The 11,620-nt window shown below is 31.7% G+C and overlaps 1 protein-coding gene across 1 annotated transcript; it reads right to left on the bottom strand.

Annotated features, from left to right (window-relative positions):
* Positions 1-2,055: 2,055 nt before the first annotated feature.
* On the bottom strand, positions 2,056-5,513 carry LOC142643711 (uncharacterized). Its single transcript, XM_075818419.1, has 2 exons — positions 4,943-5,513; positions 2,056-3,152 (listed from the first exon to the last, which is right to left on the bottom strand). The coding sequence occupies exons 1-2, from the start codon at positions 5,269-5,271 to the stop codon at positions 2,297-2,299; spliced, it is 1,185 nt and encodes a 394-aa protein (XP_075674534.1). The 5' UTR covers positions 5,272-5,513; the 3' UTR covers positions 2,056-2,296.
* Positions 5,514-11,620: the final 6,107 nt, after the last annotated feature.

The following is an 11,620-nucleotide window of genomic DNA, read 5'->3' as shown; positions in this document are numbered from 1 at the left end:
GAGATGTTGTCAAGCCATGGGCTGGAACAACTCTTTAAATCTCGAAACATGCTAGCTGTCGAGATTTAATGAACTTGCACTTTTCAGCTTGTTTCTTGGACATATTTGATGACTTCAACACTTGATCTTAAAACACAGTTTCTTGAAGTATAAAACTCATCCTAATTCTACCCAATTACAAGTAAAGTGTGTTTTGTCAAAGGATTAACAAATTATATAAAGGAATGACATATGTTCTAAACAAGTGAAACACATATGTCCTAACATAATTTAATAATACCAACCAAATCAATCCATTTCCTTAAAGGCTTTCATTAGATAACCATAGTTCACTTTTATGTCCATATAACATTACAAATTTAGAATTCATCATTTAGAAAATTAAATTAAGTGGATAATTTTTACCTTACTTATCCGAGAAATTAATCCAAAGTACAAAATGAGGCTGAAAAGGAAACAGAGAGTAAATGATTCATACTAATAAGTTGAGTTATTTTGATAGGAAAAAATGAAATGGTTTTATATAAGTCAAGTTATTAAAATTAGATAGTACTTTAAAAAAACATGTTATAAGTGTTTGGACCCATTTACAGAAGCAATACACAAAATAAGCAAATAATTCAACTTATATAATAAGTAATTTGTGATGAAGCACTTTCTGTATAGGATAGTGGTAGCTTGGAAAAGGTGAAGAAAATTCAGAAGGAAGAGCTTATAAAAAAATCTATGTTTTTTTAAAATGTTTTTTCAACATTTTTTAAAACAACATCTATTAGAAGTTAACAGGAATGACAATGACAATGACTATTTTAATGTATTATCAAAAATGTTAGGCACTTTTAAAACATTAGAAACCATTTTAAAACATGAGGCAAAATTAGGGACCAAAATCATAATTAAACTTATTTTTTTATTTATTCCTTTCCTTTTCCTTGATTTTCTACCTCCTTGTAAGTATAAGTTCAATGCTTCTAAGGCATTTCTCAATATGAGATAGAATGTCAATGTTTTTTTCTTTTTTGGTTGAAAAATGTCATTGTTGTACATTACAACAAAAAGCTTTGCACGAGCTTCACATGGCCAAAGCCTATACATAAAGCATAAGGTACAAAATCAACAAAAAATGCAATTAAAACGAAACAGTGTCAATCGGTAAAAGTGAAAACTGGAACCACAAAAGTCTAGACTCTAGACTAATAAATAAAAATCTGCGAAACAGGAAAGTTAAGTGACGTGGGTCAAGTCCTACCTTAGGATTTGTAAACAAGAAAAGTAACAAACCGTTAAACTGCAATGACAAGTGAATGCACCCTTTAAGAATTGAATTTCCTACCTCTGACAAGTCTAGTTTGGTCAGGCTACCAAACTTTTATTTTTGTCAGTTCAGGAATCAATCATACTTCAAAGATTCTAGAAAATTCAATTACAGAGAAAACAAAAAATTGAGGATTCAAACCAACAATGAGTGAAATTTTGACACTGATCAAAGCAAAGATCAACTCAACAAACAACAAACAGATGCTGACCTGAGGCCCATCAATCTTGAACCAGAAGCAGCCTCAGGAATTACTGTATCTGTATCATTCATCAGATGGGAGTGATCAAATGACTTACAAATAACTATCGGATGGTGTCCTAGCTGATTTCCTCTAGTGAATTAGAATCTGTGTGATTTCATCTGGGTTTTCTTCTTGGGTCTGATTAATCATTTATTTTTAAAAAAATTTCATGAAAAATAAAAAAAGTTACGAACTCTTTTAGAAAATTTTCATCTAAGTTTTCATAAGAACAAACATTAATTATTCATTTTAAAAAACTCTTTATGAACAATAGAAAAAGTTACCAACTTTTTTAACAACTTTTTTAATTTTTCATAAGAAATTTTCTAAAATGGTTTACTAATGTATGAAGGCTAACGGCATACATTAATAAAACCCTTCTTTGAATGCATTTCAATTAAAAAATATCAATGGACTTCAGAAACCTCAGCTATGATTTCTATAACTCTGCATCGGTCACCCACATCATACAAGGAAATTATGGTACATAAACAAATGGAGAAAGAAGAACTGTACTATTTGTATAAAACTATTAATACAGCAAGTTCCTTTACAAACAAACTACAAAATTATCTTCAAACAAACTTTTAAGTTTATTGACATTTACCAGTCACCAGATACCACCATAAACGGCCTGGACTGGCATTCCATACTATACTTTTTTTTTTTTTTTAATGCTATGGAAAGTTACATTTTACAAACCCATGTGGAAAAGACAAAGGTGTAAACCAAAACGATCATTTTGAAGAAACTTCAGAAGTACAACTAGCAATAGGCAGCTTCTCAGTTGGTGTGCATACCAAAGCCCTTCGTTGTAAATGTCTCAAGCTCTGTTCCATGCTAACTTGCACCATCTCTGCTAGCATCTTCTTTGCCTTTCCGGATTGATCCTCTCCATCAATTTGAGATATAATGTTACACACTATGTTCTCCAGTGTGTCAGGTTGAAGCTCGGATCTTGGATATGGAGACTCTCTCAGCAACTGCAAGAGCATTTGTGCTTTAGATTGAGACTTGGGTGTTCCTTGAACAGTGAGCTCAAGAAGTCCAGGTATCACCCCTTCTCTAAGAATCGGTTCCCTATATTTACATCGATCACTCTGACACATTGTCAGCAATGCTCCCACTGCATGCTCTCGACTTTGGAGAGAACCATTTTCAAGCACCTCGACCACTGCAAGCACTCCACCTTCTTCTGATGTCAAAGCAATTCTGCCTTCATCGAAACCCACTAAAGACTCTATGAGAGCACTGCATTTTTCAGCAGTTTTTGAAGATTTTTTACAGTTTTTAAGCAAATTAACTATTGAAGGGATTGGTTTGGTTTCAAGAATGATATGAAGATTATTTGGGTGTGTTGAGAGATTGGAAAGGGCCATTACTGCATCAGCCTTGGCTTGTGGGCTTCCATGTTTAAGGACTTGCACAAGGAGAGGAATGGCACCAGAAGCAGTTATAATAGGCTTGTTAACGGTTGAAGCAGATAGAGTAAGCAGAGAAGCAGTGGCATACTCCTGTAGGTTTAAATCTTGTGACTTGAGGAAACTAATTATGGGTTCTAAGGCACCAGCTTCCACAATACTGATCTTATTCCTGCAATGTAAAAAACAAGTATTAAATTTCCTTTGAACCCTGTCTAAATTAATTTTGTCTACAAAATCTGCTTATATCATCCTTTTATATCATTTATGTCATCCAAGCAGTCAAGTGAACAAGGAAACATGTGATTGTTGTCCATTATGCAATTCTTGATGTCCAATATGAGATTGAATATCGGATACCTTAAAGCAAGGAGAGAGCAGATCGAAACTAAAAAGGAAAACAATCTATGCAAAAACTGGAATTTTACTAAAATCTATACAAATGGACAACAACCACATGTTTCCTTATAAAGTAACCGAAATTTAAGATGGAAAAAAATCCAATGACATTCTGTAGTCGATGGGGGCAAAAAGTAGAATACTCAAGTGTGGGATAGAGGATTTTCATTCTTAAATAAACTTCCTCGAATAAGTATGCACAAGTCTAACGACATAACAAACTTGATACTTATGTAATATGGATAGAGAAAAATTCATCGCTGATTGAATCAGTTGTTACTCATGATGTATTAAATTTATCTTCTTCTTAATAAAATTACAAGTTTCTCATTTAAAAAAAAAAAAATACTTGAACATAACTTCCATGGTTGAGATATGAGGTTTAGAAAAACATCTAAAAAAGGACATAACTTCCATACTTGAACATTACTTAGTATGTATTACGTACTTTTTTTTTTTTTTGTTGTTGGTATAAAATCATATTAAGAATACAATATTTTTCATAATTGTTAACACAACCCGTTGTAATTGGAACATCATTACTTTTATTTAGATAAATCTTTTTACCCCGGAAATGATAATTAGGGAGGAAGGATAAACCAAAAAAAGGACAAAAAAAGAAAAAGAAAAAGAAAGAAAGATAGAAAAAAGAAGAAGAAGTAAATACTACAACTTTGAAAAAAAAAAAAAGTAAAACGCACAAACACGCAAAAGGGTAAAATTAAAAGTGAAAAAAAAAGAAGTAGAACCCTTCAAACTCACATAAGGTATATGCTTTTTTTTTTTTTTTCTACATCAGCAAACAGAAGCGAACCCACAACACATTATAATACAACAACAACAACATTAACTTGAAAGACAAGATATTAAAAAAAGAAAGCAAAAGGAAGAGTAACATGTGAACCAAACCCACCATGGAATCCGATCTCGCTTTCCAGTTTCAACCACATAATTTATTATTATTATTAAGCATCCAATTCCTTCCAAACCCAAAAACAAAAAACAAAAATAAAAATAAATAAAAATAAAAATAAAGTGTCCAGTAACAAATTTATAAGAAAAAAAGGGTCAATCATTATTTATTTTTATTTCACATTCGAATATTTAATATTGAATTTTTTTTAAAAAAATAATATTGAAGAATAAATGAAATTAAAAAAATAAAAAATGTAGTAGCGTATTTTGTTTTTCCTTCATTGTTGGTCTATCTTTTCGAGCCCATATTCTCATCAACCAATAAGATTAAAGAGAAAAATATAAAACTTTAAGAGACACAGAGAGAGAGAGAGAATTAAACAACAGAATCTTGGAACACTGTACCAAACAACCACTTCAACTTTTTCAACCAAATTGATGAATCCGAGGAAAAAGTGTATATGCCTATATGGCTATGGTTGATTTTTAATATTTATCCAAATAAATAACTAAATATTAAAAAAAAAAGCAAAACACAAAAAGGTATAACAAAGTTTTACGCAAAATCCTAGAATGAAATCTGAAGCAAAGAACAATAATTAATCTTAATATTATCAAAAATAAATAAATAAATAAATTCGAACTTACTTTTCGTCTTTGACGGCGAGGTTAAGGAGGGCGAGGAGGGCAGCTTCGTGTTGGGGGTATGACTCGGGCGAGTCGACTCGGACTCGGAGCATGGAGACGAGTGGGTTCACGGCTTCGGAGAGCTGGCGGCGACAGCGCTGTGAGGTTTTGGTGAGCCGTCGGATCTCGCGGGCGGCTTGGAGCTTGCAATCCAAGTCGTCCGATTGGATCAAGAGAAGGGCTCGCTGGACGGCGGAGGAAGAAGAGGAGATGGGTCGGGTCATGTTGTTGTTGTTGTTGTCGGCCTCGGAATTGGAGTCGGTGCTGTGGTTATCTGCAGCAGACTCCATCACTGCACAAACTCTATCTACTCTGTATATGTATTATGCAGAATTGAATGAAAAAGAGAGAGAGAAAGGACAGATATAAAGAGAGAGAGAGAGAGAGAGAGAGAGAGAGAGAGAGGGGAGCGGTGTGGGATTGGAGGGGTAGGAATAGGAATAGGAATAGGAGTAGGAGTAGGACGGTAGAGGTAGGAGAAGAAATGAAGTGTGGTCTCTCTTTTTTATTTTTGTTTTGTTTTGTTTTTGTTGTTGTTGTTGTTTTGCTTTTTATTATTTATTTGCTGCTTTTTTTTTCTTTTTTTTTTTCCAACTTTCAACGGCTTTTCTTTCTTGTTTGGCAGTTGTTGGTTTTGGTTGTTCGGTAAAAAGCAAGGTTGATGAGAGTTATATATTATTATTTATTATTTAAATAAATAAAATTCATATATATCTTATGAGTAAGTTTAGTGCTACAAATTTTTTCACAACTTTATTACGTTGTGACTCGTGAATGGTAAAATCGTGGGCCGATCTGGACTCATTATTTTATTTTTACTGTTTACGAGGTACCATGAAGTTAGCTAATGTCTTGTACCTATCGTAGAGTTTGTGATTGGGAAAACTTCCTTCTCTTTTGGCCATGATCAATGCCTTCCTTGGTATGGCATCTATCTCCGCCTTTAACTTTGGAAATTCTAAGTAGCTCTAGAAACAAATACATTGACTCCAATTGACAATTTTCTTTCAAACTAGTAAGTGAAACTAGAAAAGAAAATTACTTTTTATATATAAAATTGCTAACATAATAAGCAGTTATTAGTAAATAAAAAAGAAAAAAATTTATAGGTTCAAGTAAAAGTGACACATAAGTAATCATAGTTTGTTGTATAAAATAGTTGTGAAAAATAGTGTGATAAAGGGTGTTATAAAGGGTGTGATTCTAGAATTACTTGAGGAATTGGAATAATTCTAACGAACAAATTTTTTTTTTTTTGGACAAAGTTTTCCTCCAACAATTATGTGATGACTGATAAAAACATCAACTTATATTACCTAAACAACTTATATAACTCATTAAATGCTAGAGTAGATATAACTGCTTGTGTTTAATATTATGTACTACTTCATATTGCCCAAAACAAATAAAAAGTCACATAAATCATTAAATAAGTAATTTGACTTAAGGTTAACAACTTTGACAACTCAATAAATTTTTAATCCAAGAGCTTCTAAATCTAACACCACTCACGGCTTCGCGTACAACTCAATTAATTGTTATTCCAGCCTCCAATAGCTTCTAAATTAATATAACTGTTGTGTAATTATCTGTTTAATTTGGTTCTTGTGATGGCAAAAAAATGTTTCATTAGAAGTAAAATTTGAGACCACCGTGCATCCTTGGTACGGTGGTCACTCCACAAGTATAAGTGCTTCTGGAATGTGGGGGCCGGGCAAGAGCTGGTGTTCAAGTTTCCAGAAGACAGTTTCGCACACATATACACTTAGATTAGATTAAAGTATAAATTTTATAAAAGAAGCAAAATTTGAGAAATGAAATTTTTGATGGGAAGGATAATTTTAGTTTATGCTTGTGAGCACAAGGTGAATCAAAACGATCTCTCGTGCATGTATCCTACACATAGATACATGAGAGAGTACTTTTTAACATTGCTCTAACAAATAATGTGATAATAAAATGATTTGTAAAGCAAATTTTTAGGAGATAAACATGATGGAGATTTTTTTATTGATAAGCTAAGAGTTTTGTAACTCAAGTGCTCAACTACTAATCCGAGAAGGTATTTGGTATCAAATGATACCATATCAACGGTATCAAAATCTAATAAATGTGAGACACCTCATCAAAAAATAGCTATCTCACTAACAAATGAAAAACATGTGTTAGTGTTAGTTATTTTTACACACATATCTCTCATTTATTGAGTTTTGATACGGATGGTGTGGTATCATTTGATATAAAATACTTTTTCCTACTAATTCTCCTTAGTGTTTTCAATGGAGACATTTAAAATTCAAATCTCCATTCCCTAACAATTGAGCTATTAAAAAAATTCTTATTAATAAAAAAACATAAGAATCCTTTTACATCATTGGTCCTGTGTATTTTATCATTTTTAAAAAGAATTAATTTTTAAAATATTTATTTGCTATGAAGGAGAAAGAAAGAAAGATGAATGTGCCAATGGAAAACAGAGATCTATTCACTTATATTTAAATGACTTATTATAAAGCCACATAAAGAGATCCAAAATAGCACTAAAATAGATGTAGTGAAGACAAACAAATATGGTAAACAATAAATGACAAATAATATGTATTAACTCATAAAAAAAAAAAACACTCCAATTCTTACTAAAAAGGATCCATGCAATAAATTGCAATTAGGTACAATTGAATTCTGCAAAGAGTTTTGTAACTTAATTGATTTTTATCTTCTGGTATTTTAAGAGAAATATCTAGGGTTTTTTATTATTATTTTTTATACGGGAATCTAGGGTTTAAATCCCTTTCCTCAGCTATCAAATTATAAAAAATTAAAAATAAAATAGCGTGAATTTTAATAAATATTAATTTGAAAATAAAAATGCACTCAAAATAAATACATGATTTTACCTTAACTTTTTTTTTAATAAAAAAAAAAAATGCTTGACTCAAACGCTTTCTTAATAATTGTAAAATGACGGGAGCATGTGATATAATTTGAATGAGATTTTTGGGAATGTAAAACACAATGATGGAACATGTGAGAAATAAAGAAGCGTGGAAAAGGAGGAATGCTCATGAAAACATAGATGAAAGTCTGATGGTAGCGACTCTCATGCTTTTTGATTCTTTACTCTAGAACTATTGAACTAGTTTTAGTTCTTATTTTCTTTATGTTTTGTAGCTCAATTAGACTTTTTGGTATTTTTAATATAAACATCTAGAATTTAAATCCATTTACCCCAAACTCCAATTATCAAATTAAATTTACCTAAATTTTACCTAATTAAAGGGTTGGTTTCAACTTCCAAGACACCAATCAATATTTGGTATAGACGGACATTGAATCCTAAATCTTTTATTCAACCATCAGAGATTTTACCAGTTAAGTTAACTGTAACTCACAAGAAACTATAAATTTTATTAAGTAACAATAGCCAAATCAACTTGAATTACAAAAACGATGTGTGGTGGAACATCTTCCATTCACGCTATAAAATTTGTGACATGACATGCCTAGCAAAGTTATGAGTTACAGAGTTTCCCTCTCGATGAACATGAGAAAATCTAATACTATATAAAAACTCTTTAAAATTTTTTGCATCCTGTATCAAATGACCAAAAGAAGCTAAAGAGATTCATTCTTAAGAGAATAAATCACCAACTCCGAATCACCTTCAAGAATAGCTAAAACTACACCCAATTCTCAAGCAAATAACTTGGATTTAACTTTTTCATATTAATTATGAGCTTGAACTATTTTTATATTGATTTTATTTTTTAGAGAACTTGTATTGATTGGTGTGGAGGCCATGTTTTTGGGTTTGCAATTAGTTCAATTCTCTTATCATCATACAAGAGGCTCGGGTTTTGAATCATGCGTATACTAAAACGAAAATCATTAATGTCTTGACTCAAGGGTACATAACAATTATCTTGGAGTGGGTCTATCTATGAATTTCAAATCTTTATGATATATATAAAATCTTCCTTTAAATCGATTTGTTTTACTAACTGATTTTTAGAGGACGGCTCAGTTAACATGAGGTCGCAATGCAGAGAAGCACCGACAGAATTTTGTAATTCACTTTAAAACATTTATCTTGAAATCAATCGATTCATTAAGAAGATAACAATAATATTTTTTGCCGCTATTTTCTATTTTTTGTTCATGGGAAACCAAACAATTAAAAACTGAGACGTCATGATTAGATAATTCCTTTTATTTTTCTTTAGGAACTGCTATTAGGAACATTTTTTGATAATAAAGTAAATGAAAACTTTTTTCTTCCATTTCTTTTTCCTCCCAGATTTTAGGAAATTTTTTTATTATATCCCAATTATGGTTGGTGTAGTTTTAACAAATATGGATTTAATAATGGCAGACTCATATGGCTATTTATCCGGTCTTCTTATACGAAATTTATTTGATAGATATTATGGGATTTGAATTTATGACTTCCCCTTCATGATGATTACTCTTTATTATTATACGTGCAAATTAAGAGAGTGTTTGGGAGAGGAGTTTGAGTTATGCTGTTTAAGTGTTTTTGATATACGTGTGGGTGAAAATGTGCGTGAAAATGTGTGTAATGTTATTTAAAATGTAAAAATGTGAGTTAGAACTCACCCACCAAACAGAGCCTAGATTTTCAAAGGCTATAAAAGTGTATATTTCTAAATCCTAACCCTGGTACATTTGAAATAACATTTGTTAAAGCTAAAAATGATATTTTTCTACTGAAAAGGAAAAAAGAAAAAAAAGAAAGAAGATTGGATGCAAATTACTTAAGGAAAATAGACTCATAAAGTACGTGTAAAATCCCAAAGAAAGGGGAAGCAAAACCACGGCATCGAGTATGGACTAAAAACCATTACAACTGTCAGATTCATATTGCTCGGAAATGTTTACAATGGAATAGAGCTTTTTGTTTCTCTTGCGCCGTATATCTTTCTATCTTTTTCCTCTCATTCCTTCTTACCAAGTATGTGTCCAATGTCATTTCTTTTATGATACAAAAAAGCTCCTGGTGTACAAGGACAAAATGACAGCACTCTATTAGCGCTTGCATGGTCTAAAGAACAGTTTGCAATCATACAATATTGCTCAAAAATGTTTACAATGAAATAGAATTTTTATGTTGCTCTTTCTTAGTATATCTTTCTATCTTTTTCCTCTCATTCCTTCTACCTAGTATATGACCAATGTTCTTTCTTTTATGGTTCAAAAAAACACCTCGTGTACAAGAACGGATGCTAGCACTTTATGCATACTCCAAAGAATAGCTTGCAGTCGAACCATATTAGTTGCTAGCGAGAAGAGAGAGAAAGAGAGCTGAAGGAGAGGAGTGGAAAAGGGAGGACAATGCTAACCATGTTCATGGGGAGACATGATCGTGGGCTGTCCATCCCTTGAGCCATTGAAGGTGAGCAATGTAGCTTCAAGAATTTTTTTCAAAGTATTCTTTAAGAAGCATAAATTATACAATCTAATAAAAAGATAAATTCATATATTGACAACAACAACAATTAAAAAAAAACACCCAAATACATAAAGTTTACAATTATCTTCTACGAGTTTTCATATTTTGAAATCTGTGCATGATAGTCTCATTATCAATGCTACAAATTAGATCTCTTTCAATATACACAATCAAACAATCATTTATCTACTGAATGTGTAAAACAAATTATGGAGCAAAATTTAATTTTATTGGCATAAAAAAAATTGAGCGTTCCCAAATTTTTTTCGAATGGTAGACAAATAAAAAATTTTAAATTATTATAAATAAAAAAAAATTTTAGGTTAGGATGGTTTTGGGACAACTGTGGCTTTAAGGTGGCACCGCCCCTGAAAGTGAGACGCGTATACTATGCTACTCAAGCAAACTACTTACTAATAAGGATACCCAGTGTAGCACCATTTTAGGAATGAACTGGTACCACTCTAGGGTAGTGCTTGGGAGTTCAAATCTTTTGTCTCACTTTTTCTGCTCCACTCTATACCCCACCAATAAAAATTTACCGCATGTTCACCTAATTAATTAAATACTATTATTAATTAATAACGGTAGCATTAATAAGTTAATAATGATAATATTTAATTACTTAGGTGAACACATGACAAATTTTTATTAATGAATAATAGAGTGGAGCAGAAAAAATGAAACAGAATATTTGAACTGGTGTGGCACAATGCATCAAAGAGAGTCTCCCTTACCCTAATGAATGTGCAACTGTACCTAAATTTGTGTGCCCTGGAATCCTGGACTGCTCACTTAGCCGTGACTTTCCTCCAATCCTTGCATGCGTACGTTTAAGGTCGGGATGTGTTATAAAGGTTTGACTTGGTGAAAGACCCACATACCCTTGGTTTTATACTTGGTGACTGTACAATTATCAAGTTAAAACACTAATTAATTTTGGTATAAGCGAGATTCAAACACATCTATTATTTGATGACAAGAAAATTTACTAATTAATTGAACTATATGGAACTCAATTCCTATACGAAAAACTTAGGATTGAATCCTCTTACTGCAACTTGTTTTAAGGGGTGAAAAGCTCTCTACTACTAAATGCAATATACATTTGATCAGACTATTTCTTACTTTGTTCAATGAATGTTGTGTTTTTTTTAATAAAAATAAAT

This window comes from Castanea sativa, chromosome 7 (assembly GCF_040712315.1).
Source record: "Castanea sativa cultivar Marrone di Chiusa Pesio chromosome 7, ASM4071231v1".
NCBI classification, from domain to species: Eukaryota; Viridiplantae; Streptophyta; class Magnoliopsida; order Fagales; family Fagaceae; genus Castanea; species Castanea sativa.
Note: the sequence above shows the minus strand (reverse complement) of the source record. Positions and strands in the feature narration are given on the sequence as shown.